Source organism: Garra rufa, chromosome 20 (genome assembly GCF_049309525.1).
Source record: "Garra rufa chromosome 20, GarRuf1.0, whole genome shotgun sequence".
Classification (NCBI taxonomy): Eukaryota; Metazoa; Chordata; class Actinopteri; order Cypriniformes; family Cyprinidae; genus Garra; species Garra rufa.
The window spans coordinates 40515654-40542797 of NC_133380.1; the positions used below are offsets into that span (position 1 = coordinate 40515654).

The window sequence follows — 27144 nt, forward strand, 5'->3', positions numbered from 1 at the left end:
CAGTAAATAATCATAGCAGTTTTCATCCATATATGTGACCCTGGACCACAAAACCAGTCATAAGGTTAAATTTTACAAAACTGAGATGTACACAAGCTCAATAAATAAGCTTTCTATTGATATATGGTTTGTTAGGATAGGACAATATTTGGCCCGAGATACATCTATTTGAAAATCTAGAATCTGAGGGTGCAAAAAAATCAAAATACTGAGAAAATCACCTTTAAAGTTGTCCAAATTAAGTTCTTAACAATGCATATTACTAATCAAAAATTACATTTTGATATATTTATAGTAGGAATTTTACAAAAAATTTTCATGGAACATGATCTTTACTTAATTTCCTAATGATTTTTGGCATAAAAGAAAAATCAATAATTTTGACCCATACAATGTATTTTTGGCTATTGCTACAAATATATCCCAGCGACTTAAGACTGGTTTTGTGCTCCAGGGTCACATATGTCCATCTAAATGATGTCAGTATTCTATACAAATTATTTGCGTTCCGATTCTGGCATCAAAAAGCACTAAAATATTTTTTTTTACTCTCTTATTCCATGGATTTTACTTCTTTCATTCCATTTTAGCACTTCCACTTCCATCGTCTCAAAGTCAATGGGTTTTTGAATGGGATTTTGGTTAAATCCCTTAAATAAGGTCCGTGGTTAACACAAGCCCAAGATACTTTAATATTTTATTGTACGACATGAAACACACCAGTTGCACCCTACTCATGATTTTTTTAAACTGTTATATTTCTTTAAAGTAGATTCCACAAGTAGATAAAGTAGTTCCATAAGCAGATATGTTTTTTTGTTTTTTTTTAAACAGGTACTGCCTGGTTTTAATTATTTGTTATGTGCTAGTGTAGGTGTGAGCAGTAACTGAAAGTGTGTGTGTGTGTGCGTGTGTGCGTGTGTGTGTGTGTGTGTGTGTGTGTGTGTGTGTGTGTGTGTGCGCGTGCGCGTGCGTGCGTGCGTGCGTGTGTGTGCGCGTGTGTGTGTGTGTGTGTGTGTGTAGGAGAGCAGGTGTCTCTACCAGGTTGGTAAACACCATGAGGTGTCCCTGTGCATTTATTATTCAATCAGCAATCCTTATGCACACACGCATTTGCACGCATATACACCCACAAACACGCAAACACACTCTCAGTGGCATGGCCACAGTTTTCCCTGCGTTCACACACACGAGTGGAGCGGAGGAGTGTCTTCTGCAGCGATTACGGCTGGAATGAAAGGTTAAGCTGTCGCTGGTTTCTCCACTAATCTGCTTCATCAATCATTGCATCATCAGCCCCTCCTCCGTTTCCTCTGTCAGGTGTGTCCATCGTGCACAAGCAGATGCATTCATGAAGGTGAGGAGCTGATGATCAAGTCAGACTGTCACAGGAAAAATGTTTCAGTTTTTTTTCACCGCAAGTTAAACTAAAGAGACCAAAGTGTGTTCTTCATTGTTGCCATTCCCGTCCCACTCACCTCTTTTATCTTTAGGGGCTCTTTTTTTTAAGAACGGTATGCTTAAATGCATTGTTGTGTGATACACATGAAATTATTATATGCAGTGATGCGACAAAATAATTTTTTACTAAAACATCAAAACATCAAAAGATAAAAGGTTTACAGATTAAGTAAAAATACACTACCGTTCAAAAGTTTGGGGTCAGTAGGACTTGTAATAGTCTCTTCTGCTCATCAAGGCTGCATTTATTTGATTAAAAATACAGAAAAAAACTGTAATATTGCAAAATGTTTTTACAATATAAAATAATGTTTTTTATTTTAACATACTTTAAAATAGAATTTATTCCTGTGATGAAAAGCTGGATTTTTGTCAGCTGTTACTCCAGTCTTAAGTGTCACATGATCCTTCAGAAATCATTCTAATATGCTGATTTATTATTAGAATGATCAATGTTGGATGATATCAACAAATATTTTTTGGAACCTGTGATTTTTTATTATTATTTTTTTTTAAGTACAGTGTTTATTCAAAATATAAATTTTATAACAATGTAAATTATTTATTATTAACTTTTGATAAACTTTTAATTATTAACTTAATGCATCCTTGGTGAATGAATGTAAAAAATAATAATAATAAAAATGTACTGACCTCAAACTTTTGAACGGTGGCGTATATTGACTATGTAGCAGTGTTGTTTTCGTCAACGATGACGAAATCATTTCGTTGACGCCACTTTTTTTCATGACGATAACGAGACGATGGCGAGATAAAAATGGCTCGTTGATGACTAAAACATGACGAGACGTGTGTGAGTTTTCGTTGACGAGACGAGAATAGACGAAAATGTTAGTGGGTGGTTCGTCAGACGTTTAAAATGCATGACATTTCCGCTTATTGTGCATGCTAATTAAAACTTAAAACGTATCCGCCGCTATGGCAAGCCGTTTTAGCATTAAATACTCTTTGCTATACTAGTATGGCAAGCCGTTTTAGCATTCCATCCTTGTTTGTCTTTTATGTTCTAAAACATTCCTTCATTATTGTAATTATTGGTGAAAATAGTCGATCCGGAAGCTCACATTGTGTTGAACTACAGATCTGCTATTTTCAGAACTTATAAGTGACACTACCCAACAGCAAAATACTCACTGACCTACATTAATTTGTTAAAAGACTACTTTTTTCCCTTTTTTTGACTAAAACTAGACTAAAACCTTTTTGACTTTTCGTCGACTAAAATTGGACTAAAACTATCACATATACAAGTGACTAAAATTAGACTAAAACTAAGAAGCATTTTAGTCCAAAAGACTAAGACTAAGACTAAATCTAAGATGGTTGTCAAAAACAACACTGCTATGTAGCTGACATTGAGTGATTTTTCTGAGGTAAATGTAATGTTTTACTGAAATATTTCTGCAGTTGAAACACTAATTGACCGATTATATGAAACGTAATTAATTTCAGTATATTTTCAGTGTACTGTTTCTGTCATATGGAAGGTTATTCCACAGAATCAATATATAAAATAAGTAACTGTGAATTACTTGTTTATGCTCTCTTTTACTCTCCATAAAAATTCTGTCACATTGAAGGTATGCAAATGCACATTGAACTGAATTAAAATTTTTGCACCCAACATTTGTCAAGGCTTTAACCTTGCGAGTTACTTACCTAGACAACATTATCCAAAAGGTGCTGTTTTTAGACCAATTTAGTATTTGCAAACAGTGGTGATGTTTTTTTGTTTTTTTGGTTGCAGAAAATGATGGTTTCAAGTAGCAGCCATTGAATTAAAGAATAAAAAAAGATCATTTTGAGTTTATATGTCAAAATTCTGACTTTATTCTTAAAATTCAGAGTTTAAATATCACAACTCTGATAAGAAAAAACAACTCGTCATTCTCTCTTTTTCTCTCGTGTCTGGCTTTTTTCCCCTGAGAATGGACAAACTCATTATTATTGGGTTATATTTAATTACAAAGTTCGAATTAGGAGATATAAACTTGCATTTGTGAGAAAAAAGTCAGAATTGTGAGATAAATAAATGTTATGTAAAATGTTAATAGTAATAGTTTTAAAATAATATTATGTCATGCTGTAACTGTAGGGCTAATAAAATGCGTCTCCTATGACAGCATGTGTGAATATAATGTAGACCTACACTGTAAAAAAAAAAAAAAAAAAACGTAAAAAAACAGTAATTTTCTGGCAGCAGGGGTGCCAGAAAATGTCTGTTAAAAAAACGGAAAAATACTGTCAGGAAAAAAACAGTAAAAAATGGTAATTTCTTATCCTATAATTACGGTTTATTACTGTTATTCTACACGGTTTTCACTTAAATGTACAGGTAAATACCGTAGCTTCTGAATTTTTTAACTGATATGTACCAACATTTTAAAGTACTGAAATCTGTTTTGTACCTTTGTAATACACCGATAACCACCAAAAGCAGGTGATGACAACTACATCACACGATGAACCAAAGCCCATCACAAGGAGGTTTGAAATAATAATATATATAGAAGGTGCACAGTGTCTTTCACACCAACAGTAAACAGCATCATGGTAACACACATAGAACTGAAATAATGCAAAAAACATTAATTTAACAACATTAGATGTAACATACAACATGTACAAAACTGCCAAGAAAAATCTAAGAAGAAAAAGTTATTTCAACAAAAAAACATTCAATTAAAAAAATTAAACACAGGGAATTCTGGGAATGTCAATTTACGGTTATTCACTGTACATTTAACGTTCTTTTTCACTTCAAAAAATGGTATACTACCGTAAAATTACATGCACTGTCCAACACAGTTTTTCACCGTATATAGAACTTACCGTTACCAGGTTTTTACCGTAGCATTTTTACAGTTTTTACCATTAAATTCACAGTCATTTTTACAGTGAATTTATGCTTTAAAAATAGAGTAATCATAGCTGTTTTCATCCATTTATGTCTGTTTAAATGTCTGCGTTTGCCGTCTTTGATGACAGTATTCTATACAAAATATTTGCGTTCTGATTCTGGCATCAAAAAGCACTAAAATATTTGTTTACTCTCTTATTCCATGGATTTTACTTCTTTCATTCCATTTTAGCACTTCCACTTCCATCGTCTCAAAGTCAGTGGGTTTTTGAATGGGATTTTGGTTAAATCCCTTAAATAAGGTCCGTGGTTAACACAAGCCCAAGAAACTTTCACGTTTTATTGTACGACATGAAACACACCAGTTACTGTACACTCATGATTATTTTTTTAAAAGACAGTTGCTAGCAAGTTGCTAAATGGGACTTCAGGCTCTGTTGAAGACATTAAACGTCTTTTCTAATTGTAGTATAATTTGTAGTACAATTAATTGTAGAATAACCAAACTAGTTCCCTGTGTTTAACATTGTGGTTTTTTGTTTGCTTTACCATGAAATGCAACACAAGTTTCATATGGAAGATGCTTGTTTTGTGACTGAAGTAACCAGCGGAGACTCTGGGTTTGTACCATTAGATAAACTCATATTACCTTTATTCCATGTAAACACCACATTTACCGGCTTCACATTGTTTACTGATGCATAGTGCTTAAGGCATGTTAAAATGAAGCGTTTACGGCCGCATCAAGCTGTTTGCGATTGAGGATTTTCTAGAAGCAAGGATAAAATAACATTTAGTGTAACCGCTCGAACAAAATGCTAGCTGAAAGTGGTACTTTATTCACTAAAATAAATGCAATCTTACCGTAATCAAAAAAAAGGTTTTCACTCTGCTGTTAGTTAATAATTTCATGCGCTAGATTTTTACTGAGTACTACGTGGAGATTCGTTTTTTATTAAAATATTGATATTAATCAAGGATTTATTGACTTTTGATGGACCTTATTTCGAAATGTACAGAAATACATGCTTTTCATGTGTGCTTTAGTTATGATTATTTCATTTATTCACTCCTTACTTTTTCATTTCGGTTTTATTTTGGCTCTAGCTTTGGATTTATTCCAGTTTTCTATAAAAAGGTTCATGTAACATGAAATAAAACTCATCCACGGAGTAAATCTTTTATACTGAACATGTTTCTAAAAATATGTTTGAAAAAGGTTGTCGGAAACAGTCCGTTTAGCTTTTTATTTCTGGCATTTGTATTTAGGCTTCAGAATTCATACAAGTTATATGTGACCCTGGACCACAAAACCAGTCTTAAGTCGCTGGGGTATATTTGTAGCATTAGCCAAAAATACATTGCATGGGTCAAAATTATTGATTTTTCTTTTATGCCAAAAATCATTAAGAAATCAAGTAAAGATCATGTTCCATGAAGATTTTTTGTAAAATTCCTACTATAAATATATCAAAATGTAATTTTTGATTAGTAATATGCATTATTAAGAACCTAATTTGGACAACTTTAAAGGTGATTTTCTCAGTATTTTGATTTTTTTGCATCCTCAGATTCCAGATTTTCAAATAGATGTATCTCAGCCAAATATTGTCCTATCCTAACAAACCATACATCAATAGAAAGCTTATTTATTGAGCTTCCATATGATGTATACATCTCAGTTTTGTAAAATTTAACCTTATGACTGGTTTTGTGGTCCAGGGTCATATATTATTTAGTGAGGATTATCTTGATGGACAAAAGTGTAAGTTTCATGATCTATGGTTGAACACAGAGCTTGTTTTTTTGCGATAATCCAAAAGCCTATGAAAAAATCCTATTGCCTTTTTGTCAATCGGCCTACAAAGTGACGTCAAAGTATTGGTAGGTGGCTTTTAAGATACTTTATTTCATCCAGAATTTAAGCGTGTATCCTTTTACAGAAAAAAAGTAATTCCAGAATGCAGCATGCTGAGCTTGGAGTAAAATGTATCCACACTCGTGTGGCATGTGAACATTCTGCATAGTGTTCAGTTTGTGCATTTAAAAACACAAGGTGCAGCGCAGTGGAATGCAAAGAGTAGAGAAAAAATAAAGATTTTCTTTTTTTTTTTACACAAGCTGCACAACTGTTTACTTTAGCACTGCATGTTTAGAACATCCTGTCACACCAGAGATACTGTAAAAGATGCTAAATGCAAGCACAGCGCTCAAATGCATCCATCTAGCACGTTAACACAGAAAAAACAATAGCTATTGGAACAGAGCTGCACTCTTAAAAATAAAGGTTCACGATGAAGAACCTTTTTTGTCTAAAGAGCCTTTAACATCTGAAGACATCTGTTTCACAAAAGGTTCTTCGTGGCGAAAGAAGGTTCTTCAGATTATAAAAAGCTAAGAAAGAGATGGTTCTTTAAAGAATCTTTGACTGAATGGTTCTTCTACAGTGCCTTGCAAAAGTATTCATACCCCTACATTTTTTTTTCACGTTTTGTTGCATTATGTTAAACTGCTTTAAATTATTATTTTTTTTCCCACATCAATCTACATCTCATACACCATAATAATGACAAAGCACAAAACAGGTTCGTAACAACTTTGCAAATTTATTAGAAATAAAAAACTGAAAAGATCCCGTTGCATAAGTATTCATACCCTTTTCTGGGACACTGGAAATTTATCTCAGGAGCATTCATATTGCTTCTAGATGTTCCTACACTTGGAGTGGAGTTAAACTGTGGCAAATTCATTTGAATGAGTCTGATTTAGAAAGACACACACCTCTCAGAAAAGGTCTAACAGCTGAAAATGCATCTCAGAGCAAAAACCAAGATAACTGTCTGTAGAGCTCAGTGATTGTAGAGATCAGATAATTGCCAAATGCAGATGTGCAAAGCTTGTCACATCAGACCCAAAAAGACTTGAGGCTGTAAAGGTGCTTCAACTATGTACTGAGTTAAGGGTATGAATACTTATGCAATCTACTTATTTCAGTGTTTTACTTTTAATACATTTGTAAAATTTGCAAATCTGGTTTTTGCTTTGTCATTATTATGGAGTATGGAGTGTAAACTGATGCGGGGAAAAACTAATTTAAAGCAGTTTAACATAATGCTGCAACAAAACAAAAATGAAGGGGTATGAATACTTTTGCAAGGCACTGTATATAACCCTTTAAAACACCTTTATTTTTAAAAGTGTATGTTCTTGTTGGTATGCATTGCTCATTGTGACTTTTTTGAATTGGAAAGTTATTTTTTGTTTTGCTTTATTAAAACATTTGGTCATGTGATCTCATACAATGGATTTACTTCCTTTCCTGTGACCATCATAAGTACACTTCATTAAAGGCCATGTGAAAGTCAATGTCCGTGGAGGGCCCTCACAAATAGCGTTCTCTTTCTACATTGTACAAATAGCATTTAGAAACTGCTTTTTTTCCCCTGTCTAGTCTAGTCTAGTCTCGTCTCGTCATTACAGATAGTCTTTTTATGTTTAATGGCAGTGTCTGCAGGCTAACCCCCGGGCTCGGCCGACGGCCAGGTGTGAGGTCGCAACTCCTGTTTTGGAAACACAAATATCCCGGGGGATCAATCAGCGCTGCTGTTTGTGCATGTTTATGTGTGACCCCATCGACCACATTCTAAGCGCTCATCCACTATTATGACCTCTGAATCACAGCCTAGTGGAACTGTGGACATCATCTGACTGACAGAAATATGTGCACAGCAACCATCGCAATGACCTGAGGAAATAGGATGGGTGCACATAGTGAATAGCATTTCTTAACACTGAAGAGAATTGCTTTTATTGTCCTTAATTGAAGAACTTTCGAACTTGTAAGTTAAAGCTACAAGAATAATTTATTGTTATTATATTCATTGAATATTATTATTGAATTGAACATTTTTTTTTTTTTACTGTGTTGGTTGCTTGGCAGCTAAATGAAATATAAAATAAGTTGAAGTGATATTTAAATTACTAAAAATAAAGATGGATAGAAAAATAAAAAAGCTATAAATTAACTAAATTGAGTGAAATATAAAAATCAAAGCTAATTTAAAATATTAAATACTATAATAGTACATAAATTGTGCTAAAATAATACATTTTAAGGGGAAATGTAACATTTAATTAAATATATATATTTATAAAACGGTTAGTTCCATTCCTCAATTCTGATTGGTCAGCAGCTGTGTGGTATTCATGATACGGCACTGCTGCGACCGCTTCACTCAACGGTTTTGTGTATCATTGAACCCCCTTAGCAACCACCCTTAGCAACGTAAACACAGCTGCAGCAGTTAGGGACTACTTTTTACAGCGGAAGGCAGTTAATGATTTTACTTTATGAAAACGTACAACTTAATATATATAAATTAATATATATTTTTGATTTTAATATTTTTATTGTGTGGTAACCGTTTTATAAAAGCAATAAGGTACTTGAGGCCGTGCTGTATCATGAATAAATCACGGCTGAAGGGGTTGCAGGCACTCCGCTTCGCGTCGTGCCTAACAACGCCCTTCAGCCGTGATTTATTCATGATACAGCACAGCCTCAAGTACCTTATTGCTTAAATATAGGTCAAAGACTTAAAAGTGTTTAAGCATAAAAACAACAAGTGTAATACTGTTTTAAATTGTTGTTGTTTTTCCAAAAATATTGAAAAGTTTTCTGTTTAATTTCATTGCATTTTTGTTTTTGTTTTTCTGAGCAAAAAATAAATATCATGCATTTTCCTTATTTTACAGAAGACACCCAGTAAAATGTAATTCAGTGTAACAATCTTATCAGGCATATTTACAACAAAAATCATTTGACATATTAAAAAACGAATTACTTTCACCCCAAAAACTAATTAGTTGTAATTCTACATTTTTTAAATTTGCCACTATCCTAGGTTTTGCCCATTTGTCAGTAATCATTTTTTACTTATTTAAAACACAATCACATTTAATATGCTCCCTTATTCTGTTATATATTTTAGTATGCACAAGTCTAAATAAGCATGTTGTTTGAATTTTGACATAAATATCGTTACACTGAGTGACAGTGTAACATTATTTCAACCAAATTTTGAAATGTTATTCTCCAAAAGCTTATTTGAAACCTTTATATAAATAAAAATGTGATCATTCTTTTGCAATAGGGGACAGTGAAACTGGTCATTTCTCAGCTAATCAATGTCAATATTTCTAGCTATTGTGAGAATACATTAATAAAACTGGTCATTCTTTTGTGGTAAATGTTGGTTGTTCATCAGTTAACATGGTTAGGAATCAGTGTTTATGAGTGTCTGACTGTGGCATGTTTATGCAGGAAGCCCCTACTTCACTGTACTCTAAACAACTCCTTCATTCAAAAACACAGTATGGAAAGGTTTGAATCAGCCTGCCTTGTCCTAGTCCAGATCATGATGTTAAAATAAAAAATACACAATGTTGTTCTCAGATCGGCTGATCGCAAACAGACACTAGAGCAGCTATTAAGGTTAACCTGAGCTAAACCGAGATATACGGCATCCGTCCAGAGACACTGGGCTGTCTGATTTGATTCACACGGTTTGGTCTCAGTCTGGCCTTCAGCACAAAACCTGCACCTGCTTTTTGTTTATTTTGGGGCACATTACACGACACAGTCAGCATAAATGACGGTTCTGTGTCGAGTCTTTGGGACCCGCACTGAACTGAACTGAAGTTAGGCTGAGCACTGCCTCAGGAAGTAAGATGTCATGTGGCGTCAGTCTCTTGAGAGATGAATTATTAAATTGTTTGTGGAATCTAATTAGATTGGATTAATAGTTTTCTGAAGAATGTCCTTCCCCTATTAAATTTGTTTGCCTCAGTGCTCTAATTTAATGTGAAGAAATCTACTGGTCACTCTTTTCCATGCAGTTATAACAAAAAGGGCCTTAACGCTTCCAAAAGGGCACAAATGCACCATAAATGTATTATGAAAGTCACAATATTACAGTGGCATGGACAAGTTTGGGAACCCAAACCCAAATAATTGGGAATTATTTGAACAAAATAAGAGAGATCATACAAAATGCATGTGATTAGGGGCCAAGCAGTGAAAGTGCGTAGGCACCTATTGTATCCATTGGAGTTCTTCTTCTTCTGTTTCTTCCGCTATTGAGTCTATGGCAGCCCATAGAACTGCTTACAGGAAAGTTGTGAAATTTGGCACACTGGTAGACGATAATCTCAACATTAACCATAGCAAATTTGCAGACTTTGATTCAAACTCTCTAGCGCCACCACTTGTCCAAATCCTTGGGTCATGCCAAGTCGAATGAAGTTGAATTTGTTTTTCTATTTTTAATAGTTCGTATAACCTACTTTGTCGAAACTGTCATAGACGGTTTGTCTGATTTTTACCAAAATTGGCTCAGATCATCTTCAGACCATGCTGGCAAAGAGTTATGGAATTCAAGTTGATTAGTCAAACCGTTCTCGAATAACATGCAAACGAATTCTATGAAAAGCGCACAAAAATGGATGTGAGGCTATATCTCCGCAATGGATTGGTGTATTGGGACTAAACTTGGTGTGTGTTATAACAAGCATGACCTGAAGCTATTTGCAGTGTTTCGGCACAGTGCCACCTACTGGTCAGGAGATATGACAAACTGCTTATAACTTGTCAATGGTTTAGCCAATCTTTTGCATATTTGAACCCTTTTCAACAGCGACTCTATGATTTTGAGATCCATCTTTTCACACTGAGGACAACTGAGGGACTCATATGCAACTATTAAAAAAAGGTTCAAACATTCACTGATGCTCCAGAAGAAAACACAATGCATTAAGAGCCGGGGGTGAAAATTTTTTAACAGGATGAAGATGTCCATATTTTAATTTTAATTTGCTCTTAATGCATCGTGTTTTCTTCTGGAGCATCAGTGAATGTTTGAACCTTTTTTTAATAGCTGAGTCCCTCAGTTGTCCTCAGTGTGAAAAGATGTATTCAGTATTAAGAACCAAGGGTTCCCAAACTTTTGAAGATATCGCTGAATATTTATTTTCCCATAGTAAAAGTACATTTCTGGCTGAAGTAAAATTTTCATTTCAGTTTTTAGTATTCATTTAAAATTAGACAAATCTGCTATTATTTTAATCTCCAATTTGTTATTTATCAGTTTAGATAGTTTATTAATGCTTCGCAAACCAGCGGAAGACACTAACCTGCTTTAAACTCCAGTGGCGCAGATGGGGAACGCTGTAACACTGTGTGACAATATGCCCCGCTGTTATTAAACTATGCTATTCTATGACATTAGCGATGCAATTTACACTATTTACTTCTAAGGATTTTGATAAGAAACCACAAGAAACAGGTGAATAAAGGCTGACAATCCATGTTTAATGTTCAGAAGTTATTATTTCAAGGTTTTCTGGTTTATGTGTGTGGTGTTCTATAAGAGCTGTGTGTGTTTTTCTGAATGTCTAAATGTGTTTCATCTATTTGTCCACATTGTTTTGAACTACTGTACAGCTGTGTGTTGCGATCAGGGCCGTTCCAAGCATTGTTGCCATGTGTTTATTGTCAAACTCCAAAATTAGATTATTTTTATTTTTTAAAAAACATCATTACTTTATTTGAAAAAGTTAACACATGTATTTTATTGACAAAATATTTTAGTTTGTTGTGTATATTTTTTTCATTGGATCAGATAACATTTGAAGCTGTCATATGGTCGTGTTACAACGTGCCCCTCAGATGTTACAATGTACCCCACCTACGGGGCATGTTGTCACGTTTCACTTCCTTTTGAGGTAAATAACGAAAAATGTATACACTGTAAATATGAAACAAAGCAATATATTTGTACTAAACAAGTGTGAAAATAATGTGGATAAAAATTGTACAAAAATCCGCGAAATTCAAAAAGTGTTAGGTTGTGCCCCGCTCTCCCCTACTAAATTAAAATGACATGCATTTGGTAAAATCTCTCTTATTTTATTAAAATGATTCAAATTTTGGGTTCCCAAACTTTCGCATGCCACAGCAAAACATTGTGATGAAATGGCCTTTTGAATCCTTTTAAAGAATCGGTTAGTCCAGTTCACAAATGAGATCTGAAACATTGGTTTACATTCATGACTGATACTGTCCAGACCCATTAGTTTACAAGTCACTTCTGTAGATTATAACTATTTCTTGAACTATTCCTTCAAAAGTTATTTCCGAGAAGTCTCTCTCTTCTCTAAAGTGAGATGTGAGAGTCGTGTAACACAGACTGGAAGCTGCTCTCCCCCCTGCACTGAGCCTGACCTCTTGTTTCCTCTCAGGGAAACCACAATTTCTCCAGCAGCCAAAGCCAGCAGAAGCCATAACAAAAAAACCAACAGACTGTTGTTAATGGAACAAGACAAAGATGGAAAGAGAGAGAATTCGAAAGCATATTAATGGGAAAGAGATACAGAAGATACAGGAGAGAGAATGTGACGGTATTATAGACATTGTCCTACTGATATTGATATTCAGTTGAAGGGTGCATTGCAACAAGCTCAGTGGAAAAAAAGATGATGCATGCTTATTAATGTTGTGACAACATGAATTTTGTTTAGCATTATTTAAACTTAGTCTGTCAGGCATAGCATATTATATAATTCAAGTTCATGTTTAGTCCATCTCCCCCCCAGTGACCCTTCCTCTGTTCTCTGTGTCATTGGGGAAGTATAATCAGGAAGCCACAACAGGCCTGTGTCGTAATCTAGTCCACATCCCCTGGTTCCACCAGATGGCCGTCCTCTTGTGTCTCTGACCGGAGAGGAATGTGCCGCTTCGCTATCTAACATCCCACAATCCCCAGCTCTGAACTGTTGCTCTTGCTCAAGGCGAGGATCACTGTTACTATTAGTCATGCTTATGGCCTCTTTAGACTTGGACCAGTAAGCAATCACCAAGCAACCCTCTAGAACACCCTACAACATAGAAATGCACTAAAGGAATGAATAAAAGGGATGTTGTGTTGACTTTATTTGTAACACAGGTGTCCAGTATAATTACAGTATAATTTCACATATTTCGTCTATGCCGTTACCGCTCACAATTTTTGTAAATATGGCCATTTTGAGTCAAATCTTTTTGCGTAAGCAGTTAACCCAGTTCACAGAATCTGAATGATCACTTATAATTTGGACTAATACAGTTCCAACTTGGTGATCTGATTGCAGCAGTTAACAGCTCACTGGGTTATTATGATTATATTAATAATCATATATATTGTTGATAACTAATATTGTGCCAATATATTGTGCATCCCTACTAAAAAACACCCAGAATACTTTAGCATCCACATAGCAAAGATTTGGCTCTTTAGAAAAGTATCAAAAGTATCGCAAAAGTTTGGGATCAGTAAATGGTTTTAAAGACGTTGTCTTATGCTCATCAAGGCTGCATTTATTTGATCAAAAATACAGAAAAAAGCTGTAATATTGTGAAATATTATTTCAATTTAAAATAACGGTTTTCTATGTGAATATATTGTAAAATGCAATTTATTCCTGTGATACAAAGATGCATTTTTAGCATCATTACTGCAGTCTTCAAAGTCACAGAATCCTTCAGAAATCATTCTAATGTACAAACAGTTAATATTTTGTTGGAACTTGTGATTCTTTTTGATTTTTTTTCCCCAAGGTTCTTTAACAAATAAAAAGTTAAAAAGATCAGCAATTATTTGAACAATAAATCTTTAGTAACAATATTAACTACAACCTAAAAGTTTGGGGCTAGTACATTTGTATTTTTTATTTTTTTGAAAAAAAAAAAAAATAATAATAATACTTTTATTCAGCAAGGATGTGTTAAATTGATAAAAAGTGATAGCAAAGACTTATATTGTTAAAAAAGATTTATATTTTGAAAAAATGCTGCTTTTTAACATTTTATTAATCAAGAATCCTAAATAAAGAATTACCAGTAAAAAAAAATTTTTAAAAGCAGCACATAATAACAGTAATTAATCAGCATTTTAGAATGATTTTTTTTTAAGAATTATGTGACACTGAAAACTGAAGTAGTGGCTGATAAAAATTCAGCTTTGCATCACATGAATATATTATATTTTAAAATATATTAAGATAGAACACCATTCTTTTAAACTGTAATAATATTTCACAATATTATTTTTTTCTGTATTTTGATTAAGTAAATGCAGCCTTGATGAGCATATAAGAATGGCAGTGTATTTATATTATCCATTTTTACTGCACTGTTATGTATACATTTTAATCAGAAGTAAGTAATATTTTTTTTCTTTGTGTGTAGCATCTGTGCAAATATTTATAGCTAGATAGAAAAAAAAATTCTCACTTCACTGAAGCTTCCTGTTTCAGTTCTACATGTGCAGTCCAACAAGTGTTACACTAGTTTGTGTTTGTTAAGGCTAGAATACACTACATGATTTTTGCCCCGATTTTCAGGGGATTTACTGTCTGGCGAAGTTGTCGCTGGTTGCCGAAAGTCAGAGCCAATTTGCATATAGTTTATGATGGTCACAGACTCACAGGATATCAAACATGTTTGATATTTTACGCCTTTTTTAAAACACATACTCTTCAATTGTCACATGTCTCCCAGCAACAATGCACAGGTTTCTGAAGAGTTTGTTGTGATTGGAAGGACTTTAAAGTAGGGATGCAAATTCTTGGCCGAACCCCATGTATTTTGCCAATTTTATTCACCATTGCATAAATTAAATATATAAAATGTGCTTTTTACAGTTTTGTTTTGCTTTAAAAAAAAAAAAAATCCATTACTAAACAACAGCTAAAAAGTATTTACTTAACACTGAAAATTTTTACCATTCTAGTAGACATTATAGCCTACCAACAAAGCACGATTTAACTTAAAATTAACAAGTTAGTAAAATAATATTCTTTGGCCATTTTTAAGACCCCCTTCTTGAATCAGGCGTGTGTTTTTAATGGACAAATAAATGCAGCCTTGCTGAGCAAAGGACAATGCTATAATAATAAATGTATTAATAGAGCTGTTGGAATGATTGTTAGCATTATTTTTGTCTTATTCTTTCATTTTATTTTACAGAACAACAGTAAAATTACAATACTAGCATTTATGAATGTTGACTTTTATTTTGGCGGAAACCACAAGAATACCTCAGTCCTGATTCTCCTCTTTGGACTTTGAACCCTGTCTAAGGAGCTGCTGAAGCGCTGTCAGAATAAATACAATTGGTGTGTGGTGTATTAGACAACAGAACGTTCTGGAGGTTATTTACTAATGGATGATTTCAGTCATCATACAGTAACCAGCAACAACCAGCCCTTTCTCTTCTCATGGAAGACATGCGATGCGATACTAAACAGGCTCTCGCTGTTGGTGCTTGGAATGATTTTTGCGTCTTCTTCAGGCAGCTCTAAATGCTTCCACATTTTTGCTACATTAGTGCACGCCTCTAAGCCATTGTTCGGTATAATTTATTCGGCCTTTTCACTTATTCAGCCATTTTCGGCCGAATAATTTATGTTGCCGAACATTTGGTACATCCCTACTTTAAAGGGGTCATCGGATACAAAACTAACTTTTGCATATGATTCAACTTCAATGTGTGTTGTCAGTTTGTGTACACAACCACCCTACAATGATAAAAATCCACCCTAGTTTTTTTTTTTAATCTTTAAAAGTAATATCCCCTTATTAAAATCAGGTCATTCTCAGCTTCTTGTCGGTGTGACGAAACACAGTTGATTGACATGAGCGTCTTACCTTAGCCCCGCCCTCACTGAGCTGAAACAGGAGGGGGGCCCCAGAGTAAAAAAGGTTGGGAACCCCTGATGCAGAGGACGACGTTACTTTCGTTTTTAAAAGGAAAGCGTTGATCCCGATCTACATATGCGTCTATGTTCGTGTGAATCATTCGTGATGCAGCTTCACCCACAGCAGAAGTGAGTATAAGGGTTTTTTATGCATCTTTGCAAATGGCCTTTCTTAATAATGTGCTTGTTGGCAAGTTTCGCCGATAAATGCGACTAAATGCGGCTAAAGTAAACATTACAGCTCGTAATCCCTCAGCAGAGAGGGGCGGGGCGAGCAAGGCTCATTTGCATTTAAGGAGCCCATGCAATAAAATAAGCTGATATTGACAAGGTAAAACGGTGTTTTTTTAACACTACTATTGAGAATTTTTAACCAAAGTATATTAGAGACTTTTCATTAAGACCCTAAAGAATCAGATGAACTTGTGGAAAATGGGCCTTTAGTGCCTTTAGTGTGCAGTTTCCTTACAGCAAGGGCGACTGATTCCAGTTGTCAAACCATATTGAGTTTGATGAGGTCACACCACTGCATACTACATGACAAACAAACTTGTCTGACATACAGTTTGCTTTTTCATGCTTGTCATTTCAATATCTGTACGGCAACATGTTCAGTTGCGTGTCAGCACTAGTGTGGCGTTACACCAGCAAGTGTGTGGGCTGATGGGATATGTCCTGTAGGTGTCTTAGTGTCGGTGCACTGTAAAAATAAAAAGCCGTAAAATTTACGGTAAAAAACTGTCAGCTGTTGTTGCCAGAATTTTACCGTAAAAAATACGGTAGCAATGTTTTACGTTTTACGGTTTTCACTTAAATTTACAGGTAAATACCGTAATTTCATTAACTGATATAATGGTAATGTACCAACCTTTTGAAGTACTGAAATCTGTTTTGTACCTTTCTAATACACTGATAACCACTAAAAGCAGGTGGTGATGACAACATCACATGATGAACCAAAGAACATCGCAAGGAGGTTTGAAATAATAACTTATATAGAAGGTGCACAGTGTCAACACTTAACACCATCATGGTAACACACATAAAACAGAAATAATGCAAAATACATTAATTTAACAATATTACATTTGTACCCTAATGTACAAAACTGCCAAGAAAAAAATAAGAAAAAGCTATTTCAACAAAAAAAAAACATCAAATAAAAAAACGAAACACAGGGCATTCTGGAAATGTCAATTTACGGTTATTCACTGGTTATTCAATTTTACGTTCTTTTGCACATCCAAAAACGGTATACTACCATAAAATTACATGCAATGTCCAACACAGTTTTTCACCGTATATAGAAGGGGAACTTACCGTTAACCATTTCACAGGTTTTTACCGTAGCATTTTTACAGTTGTTTTACCGTTAAATTCACGGTCATGTTTTACAGTGCACAGCCTTTTCCCGTCCTCTCTCCTGTCATGTGCTGAGGACACACATACGTGTGCAGGCTTAGCTGTGTATCATATCAGTGTTTGTCCTCCACGGCTCTGCTCAGCTCTCTGGCATAAGACTGCCTGGCCGGATCTGTGCTGCTGAGAAGCAATAATCACATCCTGTTTAATGATGAGTTTACTCTTAATCTTCATTCCATTCTCAAATATTGAACAGGCTGGGTGGTTTGCTGATGATATCAGAGCTTTTAGGCCTGATCACGGATCTTCTGTTCAAACTGTGTCTTGTGACTGTGTGGATCTTTGTGTGTCATGGTATAAAGACAACTGAAACAACTGAGGATGACTCCACACTCAGTAGATCATTGTTCACCTGTCACTAGAGGAGTGTCATATTGAGATGGTTTTTGGGTTTTTGCCAATACCAATACTTGAACAGTAGAAATGTGCTGTAGTTGCTGAAGCTTAAATGAATTAACGATGTGAGTTTTACCTTTGAAGGGATTTTAAGGGCCATATTTTTTATGCCACATTCTCACATTTAATCATTAAATGCAACTAGAATAATACTGCGCTATAGGCTGTTTACAATCTAAAGAAATAATTATCAACAAAATCCATTTTTGCACAGCAAAAACATTTAGATCAACAATTTTAGGACTTCTGCGATTGTGAATTTGCCTTTAATGTTTCCAGCTTTTTCCTGACCCAGGAATCAGTGTTATTATTGTATTATTTTTTTTATTCTGTTATGTATTTTGTTATATATGTTTATAAATGTATTAATATTATTAATACTTTTATTTAGCTTTTATTTATTTCAGTTTTAGTGTTTGTAACATTAGTAATTAAAATAACTTATTCCAAGGCAGCTTTTCTATTTTTTTTTTGTTTATGTAATGTAATATTACATATAAATATATATATTATTTCAATTACCGAACATTACAATTTTCAATCAAGTGACAATATTTGCCCTTTCAAAAATTATTTCACATAACATTTAACATTTTTACCTATAAGCTCATTTTTCGAACCTTGTTAATTGTAGCGTCATTTATGTCACATTTTTCACATTTAATAAATAAATTGAATTATATTAATAATAAACCCGTAACTCAATCAAATTAATTTAGCATTGAAATCCATTTTTTACACTGCAGAAGTGGTACAAAAGCTTTATCTGAAGTGGCATTTAGATCTATTTACACATATAGTATAATGATTCAAAATGTGATCTATTTTCTCTATTTTTGTTCTCGAAATAGAGTAAAAACAGACAATATTGACACAATTGTGTCTAAAATATAACTTCCTGTTTATTGAATTGTTGTATAAAATAATGTCACATTTGCAATAATGCTGATATTCGGGAAAACCACCACTCTTGCTTGAGTACATGCTTAACTATATCACATTATATAAACATAAGAAAAAAACATACAGGGGCATTTTTCCCATATGTTCAATTTTGAGTGCATTCAAGTTTTACCATGTAGTGAATAAACATAAAACTCTGATTCTCATTTGATATAACTTACATTTCAGACCAAACGTAGCTGGGTAGTCCCTATTATTTTTATTCTGAAGTCAGTGCAAAATAAAATATTATGTGTCTCTGACCAATCCACACTAATGTTTATTTCCTGAATGAATCTATGAGGGAGCATTTACATGCTTCACTTTAATCCTTAAACTCTTCTAGAGAACTTGCTGCCTGTGATATTTTCCCTTTGGAGGAAGTCTGTTAACATCTGCTTCCTGTTTTCCTTAGTTTTCCTTTTTTTCCTTCGATCCACTAGCTGTAATGGGTAAATCTGATGATTTATGTTGGGTTACGTGGCGAGAACTATGAGCGAATGGGATTTCTTTGTGGATGAGGCCACAGAAATAGAAGCTAAATATTTTTGTCTCATTCACAGATGCTTTAGATAAGAAATCACATTTGCATGGAAGAGCTTGTGTTGCTTGTCATTGTACCATGTTAGGTCTTGTTGAGACAAGTCTATCTGAGTCAACATTTAAAACATCTGTGACTTTCACTGGAAAGATTTGGAAATGCTAGTAAAAGTAAAACAATAAGAGAGCTTTCCCAGCAGCGTTTTTATGAAAAATGTGCATATAGGCATTTGCCTTTAATGTTTTAGGGTTGCCACCTTTTACTGACTCAAGAACAGTGTTATTTTAGAATATACTGTTGCAGTATTTATTCATATTTTAAATTAAGTTTTATTTTTATATTTTTAGTTTTCATTGTACCTTTTTTTTTTTTTACCTTAAAGGAACACTCCACTTTTTTTGGAAATAGGCTCATTCTCCAACTCCCCCAGAGTTAATAAGTTGAGTTTTACCGTTTTGAGATCCATTCGGCCATATTACGGCAGCAAACTTCCTTGACTATTACTAACTTACTAACTCGGGGGGAGTTGGAGAATGAGCCTATTTCCAAAAAAAGTGGAGTGTTCCTTTAAGGCGAGACACTGCAGGTGAATAGGGTAAAAAAAAAAATAACCAATAGTTATCACATTATTTACCCAGTCGATTGATTACATTGATAACTGCAACCATTTTTTGTATTAAAAGTTTTCTAGAATGTTAGGTTTAAATATGCAAATGAGACATTATTTAATGAAATATGTGCTAATTTGCATACATTTCTAGTACAAAAATCTAAACACTGGATGTCAGTCAGTTTCAAAATTCTTGTTTAATTTTTTTGACATATTAGAGTCAAAAGATTTTACAGAGGGAATTTTATTTCTTCACAACATAATTCAGAAAAAAACTTTTTTATTTTTTTAGCATTTTTCAGGGAATAAAATGTTGTATACAATCAAGCTAATTATATATGAACAAATCCCTCTGTAAAATCCGTCAGGATATAGACAGGAATAAAAATGTAAAGTTTGGTGTGTGTAAGTGCTGCTGAAGTGGAGATTTATGGCTCAGTGTAGGAGAAAAAACTCATTTTGAGAAAACGGCCTTTAAAAATATGTATTGCAATTGAAATCTGTTGACACGAATAGATAAAGTGCTATAAAAGAAACACTTAACAGTGTCTTTGAGGTGTTTTCTTTCCACTAGTCTGAAAAAACACTTTATGATAAACCAAAAAGCCCAAAATCTTGATAGGTGCATGAAAAAACAGCGTTTTTGCCTGCAGTGTGTTTTTTTTGTTTGTTTGTTTTTTGTTTCAGTTTTAGTTTTAGTCATTTTAATACTTAAACATATTTATTTCAGTTAGTTTTCAATGCAACATTCCTAATTTTCAGTTGATTATGTTATAGAGATTAAACATTAACACTAAAAACTAACAATACATTAATTACATGCCTAATTTGTTGTTCTTTAGTTATGCACATTCATGAAATGTTATGAAATCTATATGCTATTTATATTCTAAAGGCTTTGTTTATCTGTCCCTGTAGGACCTTTATGAATTCTGATTGATTATATGGCTCTTGTCTTGCAGAGGGGCTTTTTCTGAGGTGATGCTCGCAGAGGAGAAGAGGACGAGAAAGCTAGTGGCGATAAAATGCATCCCGAAAAAAGCACTGGAGGGGAAGGAGAACAGCATTGAAAACGAGATCGCCGTGCTCCACAAGTGAGTCATTGAAACAGCTGTTTCAGTTCAGGCCCATAGTTGTTATCTCGGGGTGAGAGGACAGTAAGTGATTTGTGCGTGTGTTAAGAATCTGATGTTTAAGCCTCTGGAATCATAAAGCTCTGTGGGAATGACTGAAGCCGGAGCAGCCGACGCTATTTTTAGTGTCTGGGTTGCCCGGGTTACCACAGGCAAAGAGGCACAGCGTTCACAGAGAGATTTGAGGCGACGTGTGAATGAGGAAGCACTCAGTCTGCTGCAAAGTCACATTTCTCAACAATGCTGCTGGCACCAGTGAAAGGGCCTCAGACTTAAACTAGGCTATTAAAAATTCAGCTGCATCCTCATTTATTTATTTAACTCTCTTGCAAAACCTAACGAGCTGTCCTACTTAGACAGCAAATTTAAGGGATCGTTGGTTTCAATGTGAATGCTGTTCCAAAAGGTAGGCTGCAACATTACATTACATAAGGTCCCTGATTTTGACCAAAAATAAAAAAAAAGATTCACAGAATGCATGGAAAATAATCTACTCAAGATGGCGATTGAGTTTTGTGAAATGTAAAATTGTACTATTCACTCGACACCAAAAATTAATAATGTTTAGTCTAATTTAAAAAGTCGTAATTACGGCTTTGAAGTCACTTTGGTTAGAGCAAGATGGCGATGCACCCTTTCTACAAAATAATATTTAAAATATATATATATATAAATAATGAATAAAGAATTAGGGCTGCACGATTATTGCTGATTATTCCCTTGAAATTGCAATTTTGCAAGTGTTAATTACGATGATCACAATTTACATTGATTGATGTTTTAAATAGTTTTATACCATTATTTGAAGCAACTGCATGCCATAATTTTATATAGAAAGAAAAAAACACGTTGAAAACACAATTCCTGAAATAATTGTATTGCTTTTCTCATTGCACCTTTTCTACAAAAAATATTTAAACTGTTTTTCTAATAAACAATGAATAAAGAATTGCACGATTATGACAAAAATCATAATTGTCGATTATTCCTTTTATTTGTAATTGCAAGTATTAATTACGATTATCACAATTTACCTTGATAGATGTTTTAAATACAGTAGTGTTATACCATTGTTTGAAGCAACTGACATAATTTTATATAGAAATAAAAACACAACATAAAAAACAGTCTTCCTGAAAGAATTGTAGTGCTTTTCTCATTGCCACAAATTTCAACAATTCATTGGTTTGGTGTCTTTAAATAAAAAAAGTACAAATATGCAATATGCATAGGGATATGGCGGTATTTTCAAAGGAACGCTCCACTTTTTCTGGAAATAGGTTCACTCTCCAACCCCCCGAGTTAATAAGTTGATTTTTACCATTTTGAAATCCAATCATATCACTTTAAGCATAGCTTAGCATAGATCATTGAATCCTATTAGACCAATAGCATCGCGTTCAAAAATGACCAACGAGTTTCTATTTCTATTTAAAACTTGACTCTTCTGCAGTTATATCGTGTACTAAGACCGGCGGAAAATTTAAAGCTATCGAAACTCTTTGGTCATTTTTAAATGCAATGCTATTGGTCTAATAGGATTCAATGATCTGTGCTAAAGTATGCTAGAACGGCTGCAAAATGCATTCGAGTCCATGACAAGTCTGAGTCTGCCAAAAATTTTACTCGAGACCGGACTCAAGTACAAGTCCGAGTACCCCAACTCTAGTAATTTCTCTGTAATACAGATGCCTGAAAAGAAAATGGTACCCAATACTCAAATTCATTAACAATAATAACCTTGCTTTGGAATCGTGCCATCTCTGACTGCCCACGGTTGTGTGGGTCTGAGTGGTGTGTGGTTAAGAAGAAGGTAAAGACAAGGCCACCACTCTGCCTGATAAGGGAGGAGGCGAGAAGGGGAGTGGGTGAGTGGATGTGTTGCTGACAGGAGAGAAAGAAAGAGAATGAGTGGAAGAGAGACTGGGTGACTCATTCAGGTGCTTCTGTCGTGTCGTATTGCCGATGGGGAGGTGTGTGGGATTCCACCGCTCGCTCAATTAGAGCCCACGCTTGTCACACGCACAGACCTTCTGTAAGTCAGTGAAAGTCAGCTGGGCTGTTGACCGTTGTGGAGGCAGTGAAGCCCGAGACTCTGGGTCACGGAGGAACATATGTGACGTCAGTTTATACGTTCTTCTTTAACTCTTCTTTATTATGCACTTGATCAATACAAAATCCACCCCCTCTTAGACTTTAGTCAGAATAGACGGCATATTTAATTTGAATGAACACAAGGCTGTGTGGGAGGGAAGTACAGTCTGTTCAATATGTCACAAGCTGCGTTCTGGTTCTCAGGGTTCCTACGCAGGTCCCTGCACTGATCAGATGATTTCTCAGAGTTTACTTCACATGATGTGATTCCTTCATTTGGAGTTCCCTGAAACGTCATCAAAAATTAAACTTGGGTCAGACAGATTTTCATTTGACTAACACTTCTAAAATAAATACTAAAACAGTAACGCTTTCTACAAAGCCCCTATTTATAATACATTATAAGGGTAGTTATAAGGCATTATAGTTAAAGCATAATGCATTATAAAAACGTTAGTATATGTTATATCATCTCATCAATAATCATAACAGTTATAATACATTATAATACTTCAGATTTGAGGGTTATGACTTTTAAGATTATATGATTATTTATAACACACAATGGACACCATATTAAATGTACTTTGTTTATAATGGACTATATCATATTACATTATATTGCATTTTATTTTGATGGTCCCCTTAGTCTATTGACTATAAGCAACTTTGCAACTACATGTCAACTAACACTCCTTAGAGTATTAGTAGACGTAGGTTAAGGTTAGGTTTGGTGGAAGGTTCGCGTACTGTACTTGCAACGTTACTTATAATCAGTTTGTCTTTTGGGGAACCATCAAAAAATGGTTGCACTTGCAGAGTTACTTATAAAAAGCTGTCTAAAGGGTACCATCAAAATAAACTGATCATATTACACATTCATCTGATCTGATCTTATGGGTCTATTATTATTATTATTAGTTATAAGTGGTTTTTGTATGCTTTAAGTAAAGTGACAAAAGTAACATGGCAAGAGACTTATAATATGTGACCCTGGACCACAAATTTTACAAAACTGAGATGTATGCATCATATGAAAGCTCACTAAATAAGCTTTCTATTGATGCATGGTTTGTTAGGATAGGACAATATTTGGCCGAGATACATCTATTTGAAAATGAGGAATCTGAGGATGCAAAAAAATCAAAATACTGAGAAAATCACCTTTAAAGTTGTCCAAATTAAGTTCTTAACAATGCATATTACTAATCAAAAATTACATTTTGATACATTTAAAGTAGGAATTTTACAAAAAATCTTCATTGAACATGATCTTTACTTAATTTCCTAATGATTTTTGGCATAAAAGAAAAATCTAGAATTTTGACCCATGCAATGTATTTTTGGCTATTGCTACAAATATACCCCAGCGACTTAAGACTGCTTTTGTGGTCCAGGGTCACATATGTTATAACCATGAGGACTATAATTCATGGAAACTAAAGTAACTGCAACACATTTATTGTGTTATATATAATCATTCTCTTAAAAGCTATAACATATTAAAGCTGTTCTTATGAATACTTATGAGATGATACAACATATAAGGATTTTAATAATGCATTATGCATTCATTATAATGCCTTAAGAATACCTTTATAATGTATTATAAATATGGGCTTCATAGAAAGTGTTAATAAAATTAATTAAATAAAAAAATGGCCATATTTTCATAGTTAAATGCGTATTATACACCTATTTATTTGTATAAAAAAATGCACTACCATTCAGATGTTTGGGGTCTGCCAAGGCTGGTATTTGAAAAAAAAAAAAAAAATACAGTAAAAACAGTAATATTATGAATTGTATTATTACAATTTCAAATAGCTGTTTTATATTTGAATATATTTTAAGCCCTAATTTATTCCTAATGTCAACGAGTCATATGCTGATTTGCTGCTGAAGAAACATTTCTGATTATAATCAATGTTGAAATTGCCATTGTTTATTTGAAATAGTAATGTTTTGTACCATTATAAAGGTCTTAGTTGTCAATTTTGTACAGTTATGCTTTTAAATGAATGAAAATAATAAAAATCTAGAATGCTAGAAAGACTAGAATGCTGTGATGTTTAACAATATGACAGTGAATTTGTTGTGGTTAACTTACAATATGTAGGCCATGTGTAAATGACTTTGGACTGTTGAATTATTGGAGATCAATATCCATTTATTAGAGTTTCCTGTGTGTGTATATAACACATTTTCTTCAAAAAAAATTTCAAAATATCCATCTCTTCCAGTCTCAAACTATCTAAATATTTGCATATATATATTAGAGATAAATTATTACTAATTATTACAAAGTTTTGTAATAATATTGATTTTTACAAAATAATATTGATTTATTTATTTGTAGAACAGCAAATTTAAACCACAAACCAAATCAACTAATTTAATTTACAATATTAGCAAATAAAGCTGGAAGAAAATGCCGGTTCAACTTTAGAGCTTACATTTGTCAGCTTTGAGTTGCACAAGTAAAAACGTCTTTAATTGATTAAATGAGGGAAAGCTTCATGTAAAAACTCCAAAATAACATGCAATAATAACAAAACTGGTCCAGTCAAACATTCTTGGCCAAAGTTGTCCTTTATATCTACCACAAGCAATATAAAATTAATCGCAATGGTGGTAAAACTGTAGTTTGAACAAACTGACCAACGTCCGGTGGATGATACAACCTTTAAAGGTACAGTCAATCTAAATATTGGCATATACAGTGCCCTCCACTAATATTGGCACCCTTGGTAAATAAGAGCAAAGGTGACTGCGAAAATAAATCTGCATTGTTTATCCTTTAGATCTTTTATTCGAAAAATTCACAAAATTCTAACCTTTCATTGAAGTAAAACGATAGAAACTGAGGGGGATATCTCATTATGAAATAAATGATTTTCTCTAGTTCACGTTGGCCACAATTATTGGCACCCCTAGAAATTTGTCTAAGTAAAATATCTCTGAAGGATATTCCCATTAATATTACAATTTTAGCACACCAGGGTGGCTAGGAGTATAAATTTGTCCAGTCATGACTTTCTGTTCCACAGGATTATAAATACGAGGAACACAAAAGCCAAACTCCCTTAATCATCCATCACAAGAAGTAAAACCAAAGAATGTAGTTCTGATGTGCAGAACAAGTTTGTTGAGCTTCACAAAATAGAAAGTGGCTGTAAGAAAAGAGCTAAAGCATTGAAAATCCTCATTCCCAATAATTAACTAGGCATCCAATCAACTAAAGATGTTACAAATCTGCCTAGAAGAGGACGTGTGTCTGTATCATCCTAATGCACCATAAGGAGGACAGTCTGATTGGCCAAAGACTCTCCAAGGATCACAGTTGGAGAATTGCAGAGAATTGTTGAGTCAGGACTGGCTTTGATGGAACTAAAAATGAGCTTTTTGGCAGCTAACCCTCCAGATGGTTTTGGTGCAGACAGGGATAAAAAAGTACCCCATGCCCACGGTTAAAAATACTGCTGGGTCTTTAATGTTATGGACCTATTTTTCTGCCTGAGGTCCTGGACATCTTGTTTAGATACATGGCTTCATGGATTCTATCAAATACCAGCAGATAAAAAATCAAAACCTGACTGCCTTTTTTAGAAATCTTATAATGGGCCATGGTTGCATCTTCCAGCAAGACAATGATCCAAAACAAACATTAAAATCAACACAAAATTGTGTCTCTGAGCACAGAATGAAGCTTCTACCATGACTGTCCCAGTTCTCTGACCTGAACCCTGTATAGAAACTGAAGAGAAGAAGCCCAACATGAAGCTGGGAAGAGAGAGATTCTGGAGAATCTAGAGAGAGTCTGTTTGAAGGAATGGTCTCTGATCTCTGGTCAGGTGTTTTCCAAACTCAT

At 34.1% G+C, this 27144-nt stretch overlaps 1 protein-coding gene across 2 annotated transcripts in view; it reads left to right on the plus strand.

The window, feature by feature from the left end:
• camk1b (calcium/calmodulin-dependent protein kinase Ib) overlaps positions 1–27144 on the plus strand; it is a 75745-nt gene that overhangs the window by 30616 nt on the left and 17985 nt on the right. For both annotated transcript variants that reach the window (XM_073825439.1, XM_073825438.1), the window contains exon 3: positions 21009–21140. In XM_073825439.1, the coding sequence (XP_073681540.1) occupies positions 21009–21140 (132 nt within the window). The remainder of the gene's footprint in view (positions 1–21008; positions 21141–27144) is intronic.